This window comes from Pinus tabuliformis, chromosome J, assembly GCF_031772625.1.
Source record: "Pinus tabuliformis cultivar Carrire ecotype Pingquan chromosome J, CPIR1, whole genome shotgun sequence".
Taxonomy (NCBI): domain Eukaryota; kingdom Viridiplantae; phylum Streptophyta; class Pinopsida; order Pinales; family Pinaceae; genus Pinus; species Pinus tabuliformis.
Genome location: NC_142295.1, coordinates 544687213 through 544708036, shown reverse-complemented (window position 1 = coordinate 544708036; position 20824 = coordinate 544687213). Strand labels below are relative to the sequence as shown.

Here is a 20824-nt window from a genome sequence, read left to right as displayed (position 1 = left end):
ATGATCACAGATATTAAGTCAGTGGGACTAAAAGAGTACTGTCAATGTCATTCGTAGTGCAAATGCAAAGGCAACTGCTATAGCTACCCTGATAGCAACATGAAAAGATCTAATAATAAAACTACAAAAAGCTAAGATATTCCAAGAAAGAGAACGACATAGACGAACAATGAATATATAGTGAAATCTCCATAAGAACATGTCAAGTGGTTATGGAACTAGAAGCTGAGGTTGGAAAAGAGGGGAGGGGAGAGGTCTCCTCATGTGAGCCCTCAATCACTATGAAGGATCTGATGCATTGTCTGAGAGGGTCATTAGGAGAGTGCCTGGGGTTGATGGAGCTTGATTGTGTAATCCCAGGATGGAGCCTAGGAGGAGCCTTAGATTGAGGAGACCCATCTTTGCTAACACAAGGCTAGGAGGAAGAAACTGCAAACAGAAGACTGGTTTCTTGGTAGAGCTTGGAGAGTGGTACTTTATGCTGAGGTAGTCTGTCTCTGGCATTGGGCCCTCTTAGAGTTGCTCTATTTGACGATCTAATGAAGTCTATCTTGAGCTCTAGGATGGGAGCTCCTCGAAAGTGTCTTGAAAGTAGAACAACCGAGTAGGTTGGGGGGAAAGAAGAGATTAGAGGATTCTTGATAGAGAGAAGCACCGAGGATTTTGATCTATAGATTCTATACCTAAGAATCTCCCTTAGAAAAGAGCTACAGATCTCTATTTTGGATAATGAAAAATTGTGAAGAGGGACCCACTCAGATCCTAGTAAAGGCATTAAAACTTCGCTATGATTTTGTAGAAATGTGACAATTGAAGGCTAGGAGATCCTTCGACTTAGCCTCTTACAAGTGGGAAAGTTGATAGATCCTATCTGAGCGACGGGGGTCATGATTGGTCTTACTCCAAAGCTGATGGGAGACCACACAAAACTAACCTAGCGGGAAGTTGAGGGCATGCATCTATTTTTCTGAATGCTTTGGACTTGTTGATGCTTTAGCAGATTAACTTGCTATTTAATAGTTCACAATCTTATTGATCTTTTAATTTCTTTCTGCAGGACTGATTGTCTATGGTTTTGACAAATTGTGTGCCAGGTAATCCCTGAAGGCTGAAAGAGACAATTTTTTTAACTACATTAGTTGGTTTTGTATTATTCTAGGGATTGTCCATAGTCTAAATATTCTTGCACTATTGACTCTGATATAAGACCACCAAGGAAAAACTCGGAAGATGATTGCACATGGAATAATGCTTATTAAATCTTTGCAGCAAGCCAACAGGACATGAGACATTTGTCATCATAACAAATTTCGAGTGTATAAGAGCCGATAGATTGGAAGTATGTGATTGGTAGGGAAGATTTAATGAGCTCATGGATTGTGGAAATTTCTATGCTAATTTCGACTGCATATATTTCTGAAATTGATGGTGATGTTTCTTGTGACAGATTGATGTTTGGACTTGTGTGCATTTTATCACGATGAGCCGTGTTTGGATTAGTGTGCATTTTATTTTTTTCATCTATGCTCTTCTTCCGTGTGCACTTCTGACTTAAGAAGTTTCCTTTGCAACATTTGGTGCAAATGCTAGTTTAATTAATATTACCATTAACTACTAGGGGATGTATCTCATGAGATGAATCATGGAAATGAAAGAAATAGATTTCCCCTTGTTTGCTTCATAGAAATAGTCAGAGTATCCTCACAGCTCAATCCCCTAACTCACTTTTAAAAGATTAGGGTTAAAAGAAAAAAAATGGTAATAAATTCACAGAGATGTGGTGATAATTTCGAAATTGACGAAGATAGGGCAATAATTTCGAAATTCACAAAGAATTGATTGAAATTTACAGAGACAGGGCGATAATTTCGAAATTATCGTGATAATTACCAAAATTATCGCAATAATTTCAAAAGGCACTCCCGATATTATTGCCAAGGTTGGTTTTGGCGATATTATCATGATAATTCTGATATTATTGCGATAAGTGCAACACTGTCTAACCCTCCTTTTCTGCTTGCTGATTGATTTTTCCTCCAAGCTCAGGGAGCTTGCTGTAGTGTTAGTTTAGTTTAGCATTAAATTGGATTCAAAACCTAGTTAAGGGCTTTCACCTGTGTGGGAGGCTAATAAACCCTAGGCTCCCTTCCTGGTTGTTTGGTCATTAGAGGAACTGGGTAATCAATCTTAATGCTTGCTGTTTTCTGTTTGCATCCAGGTTGAAAACAGGTGTTAGTTGGGCTGCAATGTTTCATTTTCAGCTCTTTTGTTTCATGTTAGTATTAACTTGCTCACAAAGGAGAAAAAAAGTAAATCCTAGTTAGTCTTCTTACCTTTGATAGTTATTTCTGTTTTTTTATGCTCTAATAAACCTAATTGAACACTCACATAAACCCTAATAACACAACTAGGTTTTTAACAATTTAAGATATTTTATCTCCTAAATAACTTAATAGCCAACCTCTTGCTTGCCTAATTTAAGATAATTTATCTCCTAAATAACTTAGTGGCCAACCTCTTGCTTGCCTAATTCCCCAAACCGAGTTTTCCTAGTTTCTCTCAAAAATTGTGTGGAAACTCCAGTTCTCTTCCAAGCACTCAAACTCGGGTCTTCCCCCTTGTGGTAGTGTGATACCTCACACTAACTATAATGCTATTGTTGGAAACACTGAGAGCGGGGGTGAATCAGTATTCCTTTACAATTATTACTTTTACCAGTTAGATCATTTATATTTATAACACAAAATGAACAATAAGAATAAATGATTTTATTAATTTTTTTTCACAGTAAATCAAGTACAATGTATATAGGGCTCCAACCCAAATGAAGACACCGATCTTCAATCTCCCAGGCTCCAACCTGTTGCCAAGCACCATCTTGGACTTTTGTGAGGCTTCGACCTCTAGGGCACCGACCCTATCTTCTCAAGGCCCCAACCTTGTGTTTAGAGGCTCCAACCCCTAGGGCACCAACCCTTCTCTGGTACAGGCTCAGACACCGATCCTCTAGGGCTCCAACCCTATCCTCCAAGGCCTTGTCTTTTCGAGGCTCCAACCACTTGGGCTCCAACCCACTGCAATACATCGTCAAGATATGTTTGGTAGTAACTCACGGCTTCCAAAATCGTCTTCACCGAGTCTTGTCAATCTTCAGCAATGCCTTCTCCAAATCACTTCATCAATGACAACCTTGTCTTCTTAGAAGGTGTCAACACTGCTTTTCATATTACCCAAAAAAAACTTCTTAAGGTACTACATCAATGCTTCAATCATGCTGCTCCTTCTTGATAGTCTCCATACCCAATTCTCAATTTCAAAAGAATCTTCAACTGATCTTCAATATGATGTTGCAATTAGCCTTCCGCTGCTACATAAATTGATCCAAAGTTATTTGCTCTAGGATCCTGACTTCAAGATCTTTGTTACCAAAACAAGCACAACTTCACAATGACTTCAAGGGTTCTTCAATATTTCTTCAATGTCTGGTCCAAGTGAATAAGCCCAAAAATCTGCTCAAGGTAGCTTTAGAAGTTTTTCCTCAAATGATGCTTCAAGTGGTCTCTTAGCGCTTCCTTCAATTGTCTTTCAATATACAACCAATATTGTGCTCCAACCCTATCCTCCAAGGCACCAACCTTGTCTTTTCGAGGCTCCAACCCACTACAATACTTCGTCAAGATATGTTTGGTAGTAACTCACGGCTCCCAAAATCGTCTTCACCGAGTCCTGTCAATCTTCAGCAATGCCTTCTCCAAATCACTTCATCAATGACAACCTTGTCTTCTTAGAAGGTGTCAACACTGCTCTTCATATTACCCAAACAAAACTTCTTAAGGTACTACATCAATGCTTCAATCATGCTGCTCCTTCTTGATAGTCTCCATACCCAATTCTCAATTTCAAAAGAATCTTCAACTGATCTTCAATATGCTGTTGCAATTAGCCTTCCACTGCTACACAAATTGATCCAAAGTTATCTGCTCTAGGATCCTGACTTCAAGATCTTTGTTGCCAAAACAAGCACAACTTCACAATGACTTCAAGGGTTCTTCAATATTTCTTCAATGTCTAGTCCAAGTGAATAAGCCCAAAAATCTGCTCAAGGTAGCTTTAGAAGTTTTTCCTCAAATGATGCTTCAAGTGGTCTCTTAGCGCTTCCTTCAATTGTCTTTCAATATACAACCAATATTGTGCCTCTAAGATCTGTAATATACTATCAGTACTTGTGCTTCCAAAGTCTGCAATAGATTGCCAATACTATTTCAAAGTTTTGAAGTGTAATCACTCCTCACAGGTCCAAAGGATATGCTACCAGAGATCTGCACAATAGGATATGTCACCACAAGTCCACAAGCCTTCAACAGAGATCTGAATGTGATTTCTTCACCACAGATCTTGAAAAATGATTTCCACTATTCTGATGACAACCACAAGCCTAAGAGATATTCTTCAAACTACCTTTGTGATAGATATGTTAGCCTTGATAGATCCACGGTCCAATCAAAGGTCACTATGATTTTCACTGCCCTCAAGGAATCCGAAGAGAAGAACTACTGTTACAACAAGTCTGCAATATTTCAATAGAAATGTTAAACAGGTTCGTAAGTCCAAAATGAAATTTCTGTCACAGTTCTGAAATGTCTCCACAGGTCCGAAGTGTATGTAGCATATATAGAGATCTGAGGTAAATTCTTCAACAGATCCGAGCCTTTACTTCCTCAGGACTGTCATAAATCTGTCCCTTAGCAATGCTGTCCACACACAATACTCACAGGTGCAGATCCGAATTTATAGGAGATATCTTAAATGCCCAAACTGTGATTAAAAATCCTCCTCGGCCTTGGTTCACGAGATGTGAACTTTCCTTGCTGTTCTGTGTCTTGTTTCTGAAATAATCACCGAATTTTTTTTTGATCTGAAATGAAATGTTTTGACTTATATTTATAGTGATTTCATCTAGACATGAAGGGACACGTCTTCTGGGAGCAGGCCGACTTGAATTACTGGTTTTTTTTAGGTCGGCTAGGCTGCCAAATAAAATTTTCTAACTTAAAAATTCATTATCTCCTCAACCACCGGGAGTTTGAGGGCGAGTAAGGGCTCATTAGAAAGATAAAAATATACTCTATAAGATGGTATAGGTCTCACTGTGGAAAGATGCCTCCAAGGTGTCAAAAAATAATTTTCTTTGTGACTGCTCTTTGAAATATTTAGTGCAGAGGGTGATTAGGACAGCAAGAGGTCATTAGGGCTTCTAAGTTCTTCACCATAGTGTATGTGAGTCATCCATGTCATCATGCATTCATCAAGTGATCTCCAATTCCTTCATTGTCCATGTCATCAAATGTAACGTCACCATATATGTCATCATGTGTGCAGCAATATGTCATTAACCATATGCAACATTCATCAATTTGTTAGAGCAAGGGCTAGATCATCACAAGGAGAGCTTCTTCATCAAGAGTCACTACAAGCATCAATGAGAAGGACTCCTTCATCAAGAGTAAGGACATCATCATGATTTCTAGGGCTTCTTCATCAAGAGTAAGGATACAAGAGGTTATGGTGTCTTCATGGTTAGTTCAAGGACATTATGAACAGTAGGCATATGGGACAAGACTTCTTCTTAGTGGCTTGACATCATAATGACATCATTAATAGCTTGCCATCTTCATTAATGGCATCTTTATCAAATAAGAGTTATGACATCATCATCTGCAACCAGGCATCTCAAGAATATTTACCATCTTGGCCAATGCCATATTGACATCAATGACAACCTTGATTAACAGCTATAGGGTTCAGTCAAGAAATCACGTGCCACAAGATTTTGTTTAACTTCTGTACTAATAGTTGTGAGTTTTATTTTTCTGAAAATCACACATCTTGATGAGTTTGGCTGAGCCATTCCCAAAATGAGTCCTTTCATTGAAACTTGCCATCATTCCAAAACTCATGGGAACTCTAGCTAAAAATTATTTATCTTGGCAAAAACTTGGGAAATTTGCCAAAAACCTGTCAAATTTTGCATATTGTATTTGATGACATGAATTCGTGGATAAACTGTTGTTTTATAGGATTTATGGATTGGAAATGTGGTTATTATTTTTTTATAATTTTCCTTTATTTTGAGTTTTTTTCTATTTGCTTAGTTTTGTCTTGAACTGAGTTTTGCTGCGTTTAGTTGAGTCGAATGCTGGCCAGATTTTTTGCTGAGTGAGTCTCACATCTTTGCTTGTTAGAATGTAATAACCTTGTGCAAATTAATAGCAGGGATCATTCCTTCTCATATGTTCTTAGACTATATTGATTTGCTGTTATTTGGTTTTCATCGTTGGTATAATTACAGAAATGAAAAACTTGATGATGTTGCTGGAAGTCTAATATTCTAAGAAACGACATATCCTTGGACCATTGAGCATGATTAGCTTTGAATTGTGGATACATGATAGAGTTTTTCAAATGCCGTGTCCAGAATAAATGTTTAAAACTAAATATAAAGGCTAGTACCATAGGTTTCTTTTAATCTGTAGCCTGCATGAAGATCACAGAATATTGGGGAAAACTGCATCCATTCTTGCAGGAAAACTTTTCATTGAAGACGTCAGTCTGCAACAATATTACATTTTGAAAATTGTGAGCAAAATGCAAGCCCATAGTTGTTTAGACTAGTGTGTTTTTGATCTTAATCCATCATTGTAGATTGCACATTCTGCTTACATTCTTTTGCATTGTGACACAACACTATCATTTGGTTTCACACAATATTGTTCATTTGAGTGCCGTGCATTATGTTTAGAACTGCAGCATTTACATGCTAATTTCAGCATTCTTCATCTTCCAACTGTGACTACAGGCATCCTTCATAATGAACGGAAGCACAAGGAATGTAATGAACATGTCAAAACCAGATCAAATAGAGCTATGGCGATGTGTTGCAAAAGGTTTTCTTTAACACCACTCATACACTTGCATTCTGCTATATATAATCCTGTAGTATGTGGACCTACATCTTATACTTTGAAATGCATGATCTCTCTGAAATTTATCGTCAGTGAACTTTTGCTATAGCTAACGGAAAAATTTGAGAGGAATATTATTTGGGCTTTCTCTAGTGATGTGGCATGGTAATATGATTAGGATGCTAAATGAGATATTAAAAAAGACACCATGTTACAGGAATGTAAACCTAGTATCTGCTATGTATCATCCAACAGGGATGAAAGTGAAAATTTACCTAAATATGGGCACAATCTATCCCAGGATTTAAAGTGTGATTCCATACATAACTGTTATACAGGTGGAAATGATTAATTTATATAACTTGGAAATCATTACAATGCCAATGCCAAGACAACAGTGAAAACGTTGAAGGAAATACTTCTTTAAATTCTATAATATAATGCCCACAAATGTGGTCTAGCGGCAAGCAGTGAGGTGATTGGGCTTGTATTAATATGGAGACCTGGGTTCAAGACCCCTAAGTGGGTCTACATGAGACCAGGTGCAAGTCCTGGGTGACTTTGACAGCATAGATATATCCCTTGTAGCATGGCAGCTTAGTCAAAGAGATCATATAAGAGGCATTTCTAAAAAAAAATCTATATTGTGAAATATATGGTGGGATCGAATTACATTACAAATTTGTACAGACAGAAGACTACAAGCTGGAAAACTTATAATTATAGAAGTAATAGATGAAAAATCAATGAGCAAGATTCTAAAGTAATCCCATGTCTGAAACCATATCCATAATCAAGGCTGAAGGTGTAAGCTAGAATCCATTGTAAGACACGATAGTAAATATTATTTTAAGAACTTGCACAGCCAGGTTATTTTATTCATACTAATTGAGATGCATTAAAATTGGATAAAAGAAATGAAAAGATGCTTACTGGGATAAGATTTGTTAATGAATGAGACCGAAGCTGGATCAACAGTCATGTTAATTTTGAGGAATGGATGCAGTGATTTGATCTACAAGAAGTTAAGAACTAAGTAGGATAAGGCACCAAAATTCATTCATCAAGAACCATGAAAGAATTCATGGATTTATAGTGGCCTACAAAACATGAAAGGATTTTTTTACAAAGATTAATATAAGGCCTCTGAGCTCCTTTTGTAGCATGGACATTTCACACAACTCTCTGATTGAAATTTGTCCCGTGGATCTGTTAGTGTTTGAATTTGTGATGCTGATTTTTAAAGCTTAAACTCTGAAAAAGAGTTAGTGTTGGGCATGGAATCCCCCCCAAGGCATGTTTTGGGGCTCAAAGCCCAAGTTTTGACCCAATCTTGTTGTAAAGCTCCACGAATTGCGGGCATGGAGCGCGAAAGTATGATAGAGTCACAGGGTTGTCCACCCTAGTTTTGTAATGTAATGTCGGCTGAATAGACCTACCCATGGTCCGCGAACCATGGGATTGTATAAATAGAGCGAAGCTCTAAGTAGATAGAGCAAGAAGGTAGAGAGAGAAGATTCTAAGTAACTAAGTGAAGTGTGTCTTTAGGTCGTAGAGTAGGAGAAGGCTTTGCAGCAGAGTGCGTAGAGGCCTAGTAGTCCGCAGTTGAGTGCGCGGACCCCTGCAGTTGAGTGCGCAGGCCCCAGGGCGGAGTCTAGTCTGTAACCGAGGAAGGAATTAATAAAGAGAAGTTTGTTATCATTTTGTGTATCTGTTCTCAAGTTAATAAATGATTCATATAATTTGCAAATATATAGTTTATTTACTGCGCGCACCTGTATGAATGGTTTATGTTGTTAAGTATAATTCAAAGCATGCAAGTAGGCTAAAATAATCAACTAACATTGGAATACCAGTAAGATCTTGGGTAATAACGCAGAGCGCGACGCTCAGCCCCTGAGTGCGCGAAGCAACCTGCGCGCAAGTTCAAACTACGGACCACTTGAACTCATCATACATTTCCAGGGTGCGGAAACCTGGTTCTAGCACCCTCCCATACTACTTCGGGTGAGACAACAGTCCGCGCTCTGCGGACTGTTGCCGAAAAGGCTAGCGGTACCGGGATTTGTTTGGCTAAATTAACTCTGAACCTGGGTTAGGCCCCAATAAGCTAACAAATGGTTCTGTTTCCAGGACCAGGATTTGCATAGAGATGTCTGATGTCGTATCATTGGAATTCGACAAAGAAAGGAATTGAAGAGTGGTTGGACAAAAAGATTCACGAGTTTGCGGTGTAGGAAAACAAGAATCCACGATTATCAAAGGAAGAGTGGTTAGATTGCTACTTATATACGGAAATCCATGAAATTTTCTTTGCATCCTTCCCCTCTGAGTTGTACGAGTGGATTGTGAAGCTAGCAGACAATCAAGGAAGGTGTAAGCTCGACAAACCTATTGTGTGGATTCTAGAGTTGGTGCATAGACTGGAAGCATCAGAAGATAAGATTGAGCGCGCTGTGGCCCATTGGCTCAATCGAATTATAGGAGGGTTTATCATCGAGTTCGCGGTAGATACTTCAGTCAGCTATAGCGAGGAGAAACAACGCTTCCTCAAAGAATTGCGAGTTAAGTACGTTAAATCTTTGAACACTTGGATTAAAATGCTACTGTGTGAAAAGCGGGTTATGCGAATAAATTGATGTTTGGGGCTACGTGAAGTGGGAGGATCTACAGAAACGAAGGTAGTGCAAAACTAGAAACTAGCCCTTTGATTTCACCTCCGCGAGAAAGCGAGGAAGAGCTCGCGAAGGTCTCACCAAGAAGTGCGATCAGTTTGATAAAGCAGCGAATTCCGCGCATACCACCCCCACCTACACCACCACCAGTTTCACCATCTTCACCCTCATCTTCGCCCACACCACCTCCGCCACCACCACAGTTCAATATGGCAAGTGCGATAAAGTTGCCGGTGTTCAAAGGAGTAGGGAACGAAGATCCGGACCAGTTTTGGTTCGTGGTAAAGGTTGTATGGGAAGCGCAGGGAGTCCAGATGACAATATAAAGAAAGCAATGCTGGTCAGCGCTCTACAGGCGCGCACTGACGTGGTATATTAAGCACTCCAATGATAATTCGAACACAGGGATCGCAGATATCCAAGTTGCGCTAAATAGGGAATTTAGTAGGCCAAAATTAGAGACAGTCGATTATTGGATTTAAGGAAATTGCGATGCTTCCAGGCGAGACCCCCTGGGAGCTAGATCAGAGACTAAAGTGTATGATTCGTGAAGCCAACATGACCTTGATGGATGGGCAACACCGTGCATGGTTTGTAGCATCGCTAACGCCGCATCTAAGGAACGCGCTGTCACAATAGAAGCTATCCACTCAGGTCGAGGCCTTGGAGATCGCAATGAGACTACACGAGACCCCGATACAAGATCCTAACCTGGGAGTTCAACAGATCCACGCGCAGTTGAAAAACTTGTGCCTTGAGATGCAGAGTTTGAAACAAGATAAGACAACTCACCCAGAAGCGCGTGAGGAGGTATGGTGCGTAAAGTGCAAAGGCTAGGGACATGACAAGGACCATTGTCCAGTATTCGCAAACTACCTGGCGGGAGGAGGACCAATGCCATTGAGACCGGAGGCACAAGCAGGACCGAGCGCGGTGCCTGCATTATGGTGCGCGATTTGTCAGATAGGAGGAAAGCATGCTACAGATAACTGCCATCTATTACAAAAGTATATGCAGACTTCCCAACAGTTATTCTGTAACTTCTGCAGGTCAGTAGGCCACGATGAGCACACTTGTAGAAGTTATGAATTGATGATGGTTCGGACCCCTACCTATAGAGTTCAGACCGAAACATGGGCCCTCGATCAAAATGCTGGGATGGCGCGCACTGGATTTCAGGGGCGCGAACAAGGTTGAGGTGGAATGGGACCAGGAAGAGGTCGTGGACAATTGATATGCTACAGTGGCAGGGGATCGGGGCATTATGCCCACGATTGTACAAATCCGACGAGACCATCATGCTTATATTGTACCTAGTTTGATCATGAGACAGAGGACTGTCCCACGCTGATAGCGAGGTTGCGCAATAAAGGAGCATTCCAACCTCCCCCGACTCAAAACTTGCAAATGATGAGGTCTGAGCCGTGCGAGGAAGACCCGAATGTAAATATTGTGCTCTGAAGTGGTATCACGACAGGAGATGACAAAGGCAAGCAGCCCGAAGAGAGTGCCTGGGTTCGCAAGGCTCTAACAAAGGAACCAGAATTTGATTTGGAGTGCGCTAAGGAGACATTCATGGAAGCTAAGAAGAGCTTCGTGGAGGCCTCCACTTCAGGTAGTAAAGACAAATTGGAACCAGAAATGGACCCATCAATGCTCACTACCTTTTTGGAGACATGCATGAAGCTGCTGCATGACAGCAAGGCTGTGAAGGGGCTGCAAGAACTCATCACTAGATGTGTTGGGACCGCGCCAAGAGAACTGCGTGTAGTCCGGAAGCTCAGGAAGCACACAACGCGAACAGGAAGAGAGATGAGATTGACCACGCAGATCGGGGAATATGAAATGGATCAAGTGATTTTGGATCTAGGGTCGGACCCGAATGTCTTGCCAAAGCAGACATGGGAATGCATGGGTAGGCCTATGCTACAATGGTCTCTTATTCAATTGCGAATGGCGAACCAGCAAAAGATCCTACCTATGGGAAGATTGTAGGGAATAACGGTAGATATTGAAAGTGCGAACGCGCTTGCAAATTTTGAAGTGATAGAGATTGTTGATGACAACAATCCCTATCCCGCGCTATTGGGAATAGATTGGGCCACTGACATGAATGGAGTGATAAATCTAAAGAAGCGCAAGATGATTTTTGAGAAAAAGTCACTGCACGTAGTGGTACCTTTAGACCCTGCGAAAGGATCGCGCTACACAGAGCCAGTGCGCGACTACGACAGCGATGACGATCTAGACTGTATCTACAAGATAACCGCGCGGGAGCAGGACTGGGTGAATCCAACAGCGGATGGCAGGATTTCGTGGGAGCGCGAAAGCTCCTGCACCTCAGATTCAGACGAGGAGATAAAACGATGGCATAACCAGTTACATGAGGTAACCACGCTCAACTGCAACATGATGACAAGGTCACTGTGCTGCGTGACAACAACATTGTTTTACAAAACGGCCGAATCGACTCCGACTCGGCCGAGTCGAACCGAGTCAAAGGTCTGGGGAGTGACTCGGCCAGCTACCCGGTTCAGTTGACCGAGTCACATATGACTCGGCCGAGTCATCCAATGACTCGGCCGAGTCATATGTGACTCGGTCAACCCGGCCGGGTAGCTGGCCGAGTCACTGTTGGGACGGCTGGGCAGTGTAAATGATAAAAAAATTCATAACAGAGACTTATATATTGCAAATTAGACGTATTGGAGCATGCTCTCACCACTGTTAGCTTCAGAATGCTGAGATATTGTAACAGCCTTTTGTATTGATCATGATGTTAGAACAGACCAGAGAAAATGTTCAAACAATGATCATGAACGAATGTCCTTAAGTTAATTAATTGACAACCGCTTGATGTATATAGGAATTGGATGCCTCTTAATGTGTACTGTGTGTAGAAATTTCACTTAGACGTTTTATGACAGCAAGAAGGACAAGTGAAATCACAATATAATGAGATAGATAATTGCTATTGTTAACAATGATTTTTCAATTTGACAAATTAATGCATCTGAAAGATAACTCACAAAGAGAGAAATAATGCTATCTACTATCGCATAAGTCAACTAACAATGAGCTTCAGAGACAAAAGGAAAACACCAGGCCTAAGATATGGTACAGTGAACATTGAATCAGCCTGGATATGAATGTTGGACTCCAATTTGGCAATGTGACCCCTTCAGAATGCAACGCTGAGCCTGCAATTACAAATTTATTGGCCCTGTACTGTATACATTAAGGAAGAGACCCTGTAGATGCTGGTGGCTGAGGGAGACAAGGCTGAACAAGGCTGCAGAAAAGAGAAATAAGCCTTTTAGACCTGTGATAATGCCCAATAAGCCAGTGGCCAGGGTAAGGAAAGATAATCAGGCCTGTAAATCAACAGGGATAGTCACAAATGACAAATTCTCAATGTAAACTCACACCAATCCCTCAAAAATTCATCTCTAGGCCTGTAAATAAAATATCAGTATATATGATTAACAACAATAAATCTATTAAACCCCCAGCGTCAAGGGTAAATGTCCCCTTTAAAGCTTGTAATAGGGTTTGATACCGTCGGTGCCTGCAGCTAGGTTTCTTTTGGCAAATGTGGGCCAGATGGATACAAAGTTGTCTTCCATCTATATTATAATGCTGTGTGTTTGGAAACATGAATGAAAATCTTTAAAATTATGTTTAAAATATTTAAAATTATGTTTTTTAATAAAAAAAATAAATATTTAATGTATTTTTTACAACGACCGAGTCATTGAAATCGAGCCGGCCGAGTCATTACCGTTTCGGAGTCGGAGTCGGAGTCGATCCTCGGCCGAGTCGGAGTCGGAGTCGGAGTCGTAAAACATTGGACAACAGAGGTAAGAGATCTGCCTATGTATGATGGATTGACCGAGGTGGATGATTTCCTAAACCAATTTGAAAGAGAAGTACTGGAACAACAACGTTTTGACGCTTTGAAGTGGGTACTGCGCGCTACGCTCGCAAGATGGTGGGGTACGCATCAAAAAAGTTTTGAGGATTGGTGCGAATGCAGAAGGATGATGCTCATACGGTTTGGAAAGCCTCAGATGTAGATGAAAGCCGGGTATGACGGACGAAATATCTGCGTGCCCACCTTTTCAGATGGGTACAGGCGTATGGTGCGCAACCTACACGAACGCACACCGTCCTCGTGATAGGAAACACGACCAACAAACGGGAGTAGGCAAGACGATGGTGCGAACGACGACCAAGAAGTATGATAAGACCAAGCGTGCCAAGGATTATCCATGTGGAAGCCTTTGACAAAGTATGCGAAGTACTGAATGCGGTCAACCATGTGAAACGCACTGACTGGGACCTGCGCGTACCTGCAGTACTATGGGCTTATCAGACAACGTGCAACAAACTGATGGGACAAACACCTTTCCGGTTAGTTTATGGCGTGGAAGCTGTCATGCCGATGGAGTATATTGTACCTAGTCTACGCATAGCAGCGCTGACAGGTATGACGGACCACGAAGCTCTGAAAGAAAGGCTCGCGGAATTGGAAGAACTTGAGGAGGAGCGGTTTCTCGTTGGGTTTCATCAGCAGGTACAAAAGCAGCATGAAAAAGTCTGGCACGATTGCCATATTAAGTTGCGTACCTTCAAGGTAAATGACTTAGTACTGTTGTATGATAGTAAGTTTGAAAAATTTCCGGGAAAGTTCAGAATGCATTGGCTGGGACCATACGTGGTTAAGGAGGTCACAGACGGAGGCGCAGTACAGCTAGTCAAACTAAATGGAGAGCCTTTCCCATGTAAGGCGAATGGCAGCCTCTTGAAGCCCTACACGGGTGGCCCGACTATTTGACTAACCAGCGGAAGCATAATCTTTGCGCTCCAAGGATCTGGACAAAGGCACGGGACTATAAACATATGCAGCAGATACCGGTACAGATGTAGAAAAGCAGTTCAGACACAGAGGTCGCGGAACAACGCATGTAGCAGATTCAACAAGCAGCAGCTCAGTGCGCTGCTGACCTACGCGCAGTTCGAGAACAGTTGGAGGGACTTTGCGCAAAGATCGCCGCGCCGACAAAGTGACTTGAGGGTGAGTCATGATGTTTGTGTTGGGGGCTTGTTGGGCATGGAATCCCCCCCCCCCCCCCAAGGCATGTTTTGGGGCTCAAAGCCCAAGTTTTGACCCAATCTTGTTGTAAAGCTCCGCGAATTGCGGGAGCGGAGCGCGAAAGTATGATAGAGTCAGAGGGTTGTCCGCCCTAGTTTTGTAATGTAATGTAGGCTAGATAGACCTACCGGACCATGGGATTGTATAAATAGAGCGAGGCTCTAAGTAGATAGAGGAAGAAGGTAGAGAGAGAAGACTCCAAGTAACTAAGTGAAGTGTGTCTTTAGGTTGTAGTGTAGGAGAAGGCTTTGCAGCTGAGTGCGCAGAGGCCTAGTAGTCCGCAGCTGAGTGCGCGGACCTTTTTAGCTGAGTGCGCAGGGTGGAGTCGAGTTTGTAACCGAGGAATGAATTAATAAAGAGAAGTTTGTTATCATTTTGTGTATCTGTTCTCAAGTTAATGAATGATTGATATAATTTGAAAATATACTATTTATTTACTACACGCACTTGTATGAATGGTTTATGTTGTTAAGTATAATTCAAAGCACACAAGTAGGTTAAAATAAAGTATAATTCAAAGCACACAAGTAGGCTAAAATAATCAACTAACATTGGAATACTAGTAAGATCTTGGGTAATAACGTAGAGCGTGACACTCTGCCCCTGAGTAGGGCTGCGTGAAGGGTGTATATCGGGTGGCGAAGGATGGGAAAGTGCACGAAGCAACTTGCGCGCAGGGTCAAACTGCGGACCACTTGAACTCATCAGACATCTCCAGGGTGCGGAAACCTGGTTCTAGCACCCTCCCATACTACTTCGGGTGAGACCTTAGTCCGCGCTCCGCGAACTGTTGTCGAAAGGGCCAGTATTACCGGGATTTGTTTGGCTAAATTAACTCTGAACTTGGGTCAGGCCCCAATAAGCCAACAAATCCCGGTACTTAGAGCCTTGCTCTATTTATACAATCCCATGGTCCACGGACCATGGGTAGGTCTATCTAGCCGACATTACATTACAAAACTAGGGCGGACAACCCTATGACTCTATCATACTTTCCCGCTCCGTGTCCGCAATTCGTGGAGCTTTACAACAAGATTGGGTCAAAACTCGGGCTTTGAGCCCCAAAACATGCCTTGGGGAGGATTTCATGCCCAACAGTTAGAATTGTAGGTAGCGAAAGGAATTAAAGGATTATATCAGTTGGAGGTTCTAAATACTTCCTTGGGTAAATTTACTTTTTAAATTTATGTTGACACTTGCACTAGTCAGTATGACATTCAGATGCTGAGTACACCTTGAATTTTCGAACTTTCATATCAAGCTTGTTATCATCCAAAATTGTTCCTTCAATGTTCGCCACTAACTTCAGAAAGGAGTCATCCAAATGATCAGGAAGAGAAACTGTTTTTGTCACCAAGACAATCTCTCTAACTTCTGGAGTAGTGCATGCTAGTCTGATTGAGGTCTCCCTAATGATTTGAGGCTGCTCTTTTTGAAATATGGAAAAAATCTACTTCAGTTCTGTGCAAAAGGTTCGCTGATCTGCAATTAATTATTCAGGTCTGCATTTCTAACATCACAATCAAGAACGAAAAATTCATATTAGCGAGTATATATGTCAAATTTGCACTAAAATAACTAAAAAACAGTGAATAAAGTCAGATTTATACATCCAAACCCTACAAATCTGTTTGCAGACCTGCAAATTTTACACTAGAAAACAACAGTTATCACTTAAGGGTGAATGAGTTACTCCTTCAAAACTTAATTTTTGTGATTGGTGCCAGAGTGGATGGGCATGGAGAATGAAAAGAAAGAGAATATCAACAAGGAAAACATATCTGAAAACTATTGAGAGCAGTCATAAGAAGGATTTCCCACACAACGAAGATGCCCAAATTGGCTGCCAAAAGAGGATGAATATATCATATTTACAAGCAAATAACCTATTGGGGTTTAAGAATCATAAATTGGGAGCTTTTTTCCAAGCATCACTGCAAGAGACAATGACATGGAGCAATATACAGGAAGTACAACCAACATGGAGCTTGAATGCAACTCAAAGATTGATGACATGGAAGGAAGAATGAGAAAGATGGAGAAGAATGGAAGTAGAATATAAGATTCAAAAATCACCAATGAGTTTCTCATTTTACTTGCTGTTATTCTTATATGTGAAACTCTGTTCCAAAGAAAGTCTTAGAGTAATTTGGAGCGCTTTTATAAAATCTAAGTATACATAATGGCAAGTGCTTTCCAAAACTAGCCACCTCCCCTTTTATTTATTTAAATTTAATTTGCAAAAATACAAGAGAATTTACATAGTAACTGAAAAAGGAAAAAACAAAAAGGAAAATGGAACAATATAAACAATATAGAATCATATCTTTTTCATGAACGGAATTATTATCGCAATAAACTTAGAGTACGCTACAACATTGAACTCTTTGGCATCCTTAATTGATAGGGATTCATTGGCAAACAATTGCATACATACCTCTTGTTGATTTTTCAAGTGCAGTAGATACATGCACTAATTTCTGAAAACTGATAATTACTTCCAATGATATAGATATTCTTTTAGCTCTTTCAGCAATGATATAGATATTCTTTTAGCTCTTTCAGTTTATCATTAAGCAATTACACTTCAGAAGTTCAGCCATAAAAACAGTAGGGCAGTAGAGATCACTATGCACAAAGATAACACAAGATTTACCTTGGGAAAACCCACTTGGGGGGAAAATCCCAGCAACCTTTTCCTTAGAGAAATTCTTTAGTTCAACAAGAGATACACCTAATTCTTCTAGTCAAATATGATGGTCAAACTAACCAACAATACAATGGTCAAACCTGGTCAAACATGTTGATTTGTGGTAGCATCGGATGTGCTCTAGCCATGAAAATTGGTGGAGAGGCTAAGGCACATAAGATCTCCAAGACCAAAAATTGGTTTGGGGAAATTCCACCCGGTTGGAGAGATATTAAAATAATTAATATTTTTAATGGGATTCCCAAGTCTAAACTTAGGAAAATTAAAATATTAATGGATATTAATATAAAATTGGGTGAGAATGTTCGAAATGACATGGATCAAGCCAAATCTAATCTTAGCTGTTGATTAAGGACTTAATCTCGGCTGTTAAAGACTCAATAGGAAAAGTATAAGAGGAGGCTTGAGGTTCAGTTGGAGATGCACCAAATTGATCAGTTAGTTCGATTTTTTGGAGCGGGGTTTGCTGAGAGAATTGAACCAGTGATGTGTTGCAGCGAGAGGCATTTTGGCACGAGGCTGAGAATACATAGCAGAGAGGCATAGATAGTGCCAGAGAGACAACGTAGAGCCTGGGGAGGCTGACACAGAGGTAGTTGGGACTTACGCAGACGCTGAGGAGGCCAGCGTGGGTGACGCAGAGAGCCAAGGGGTTGACGCAGAGGCATCAGTAGCTGCGTAGAGGTTAGCAGAGCTGACGCAGGGCCAAGAGGCAGCGCTGGGTGATTTTCGTGGGGCAGACTGAGTGCTGGTGAGCTGAGAGGGTGATGCAGTCCTTAACAGAGTGACGCAGAGCAGTGGAGAAGCTTGGAGCAACTTTCACTGTCCCGCTAAGGAGCTGTTGTAGTTGCTGTGGGATCGATCATTCGATGTCCGATCAACCGAAATATCTTTCTCCGAGGAGAGGTACTACTGCCGAGGGCATTCTCTATTGGGTGAGCCATTTTTGGCACCCTAATAAAACCCTCATATCTGCTGCACTGGTTTTCCCACATTAGGTTTTTCTGGGTACGATCATCCAAAAATAACTGTGTCCCTTGTATGTTTGTCTTAGTTATTTTAGTTGTTGATCTGTATATGAGTTAAGGCTACATTTGTGTTTATTTCAGTATTTATATTTATAAATAACTTGTTAATGGAATGAACAAGTAGGAAAAATTAATTCAGATAATGCAGTAGGGATTTCTAACGTGTCAGACTTAGAAATTTCAACATGGTATCAGAGCGTTGCAGATCACAGGAGAACTGAAGGCACCAACAATAATTTGAAGAATTTGCAGCAGTAGCAGCTGTCCCGAGAGACAACGTTGTTCCAGAGCAGAAGCAACAGAAAATAAGTGATGCAGAGGGCCTGTGTCATCATTTTGAGCTAGGAGGAAGGTCAACGCAAAGGCAAAGAGGAGCAGATCAGACCTACGCAGTGTCCGGTCATCTTTCTCAGCCAGGAAGGATCGACGCTGTGGCCTAGAGGAGCAGATTTTGTCGTTGCCAGGATTGCGTAGAGCCTAAAAGGCTCAATTTCTTCAATTTTCGGGGCTTGGGGAGTTGTGGGCAGATTGTGATTGAGAAGCTGGTGGGGTGCTGTTTTTGTCGGTGTAAAACAATACCTAAGGAGATGGAACGAAGGTAGAGGGAGTCATTACCTTGACAGATTTCTAGCTAAGAAATCCAGAACTGAGTTGCAATTGCAAGGAGGATTGGAGAGGAGTGGTTCGACAGTTGGCCAGAGGATTTCCAGGAAGGAAATCAGGAGTTAGAGGGAGATTTCCAGGAGGGAAGTTGAAACTCAGAGGGAGTCCAGAAGAAGAGCTGAAATGGCAGTGAACAGACTGAGGGATCAAGAAAGGTTGGATGGAGCTTCCAACTTTGTCATCTGGAAGGCTAGGATCCTGGCAGTCCTGGATCAACATCGCATCAAGGACTTTGCCTTGAGAACCATGGCTATCCCAGTCGACTCAGCTGAGAATGAGAAGTATGAGGATGCAATGGCGAGGGCGAAGTGCATGAACTTAGATGAGGTCAAAGATCATGTCGTACCACATATTGTTGAAAAGAATACAACAAAGGAGATGTGGGATACTTTGAAGACCTTGTATCAGGGCACTTCTGTGCAGCGGAAGATGCTATTGGAGAATCAACTGCAGTCGTATCAGATGCATAAGGGAGAGCAGATAGATCCATTCTTTCTCAAGGTACAAGAGATTCGTGACCAACTTACTTCCGTAGGGTCTACACTGGATCTAGAATTTATGGTTAGGACTGCCCTAAATGCAGTCTTCGAGGAGTGGGAGACATTCATCCAAAGTATTTTGGGCAGGGCTACTCTTCTAGGATGGGAGGAGATGTGGGCATCTCTTCGCCAAGAAGAGATCAGGAGGATGACCAAGGCAGGGAGTAGCGGCAAGGGAGGTCGGTTCAAGAAAGAGGAGGAGGAGGATGCAACTCTAGCATCTGCGGGGCAACAAGGGAAGAGGAAGAAGAAGGATATCTCCAAGGTGAAATGCTTCCATTGTGGGGAGCTAGGACATTATGCATCCCAGTGTCCTAGGAAGAAAAACAAGGGAGAGGCTTTCGATTCTAAGGCAGCTCCAACTAAGGTGGAGAAAGAGGTCGAGATTGATGTCGACTGTGCCATGAGTACTCATGCACCTCTAGAGAAGAGGTGGGGAGACATCAAGTTGTAGTCAGGAGGACTACAATCTAGGAGCAGGATCCTTGAGGTGCCCAAACTCTTGGATCATATTCGGCTATGGGAGCCCTTAACTACAGTAGCATGATGATAGATGTCGGGTGGAGCAAAGTGTAGTGGATCAGCAAGGTAGAGCTTGGGTGCAGAATTCTAAGGCAGCGCAGTGGAGGTTGCAGTAGTGCGAGAGGCACAAAGGTGTATGCAGCAACAACAAAGGGATGTGCTCTAGCCATGAAAATTGGTGGAGAGGCTAAGGCACATAAGATCTTCAAAGCCCAGAAATGGTTTGGGGAAATTCCACCTGGTTGGAGAGATATTAAAATAATTAATATTTTTAATGGGGTTCCTATGTCTAAACTTAGGAAAATTAAAATATTAATGGGTATTAATATAAAACTGTGTGAGAATGTTCTAAATGACATGGATCAAGCCAAATCTTATCTTAGCCGTTGATTAGGGACTTAGTCTCAGTCGTTGAAGACTCAATAGGAAAAGTATAAGAGGAGGCTTCAGGGTCTGTTGGAGATACACCAAATTGATCAGTCAGTTCAATTTTCTAGAGCGGGGTTTGATGAGAGAATCAAATCAATGATCTGTTGTAGCGAGGGGTAGTTCGGCACGAGGCCGAGAATA

General features: G+C 41.5%; 1 protein-coding gene across 6 annotated transcripts in view; it reads left to right on the top strand.

Moving 5' to 3' along the window:
• The window catches only part of LOC149228165 (autophagy protein 5-like), a 364837-nt gene that overhangs the window by 190646 nt on the left and 153367 nt on the right, over window positions 1-20824 (top strand). For all 6 annotated transcript variants that reach the window (XM_089378074.1, XM_089378073.1, XM_089378072.1 and 3 more), the window contains one exon: window positions 6857-6944. In XM_089378074.1, the coding sequence (XP_089234200.1) occupies window positions 6857-6944 (88 nt within the window). The remainder of the gene's footprint in view (window positions 1-6856; window positions 6945-20824) is intronic.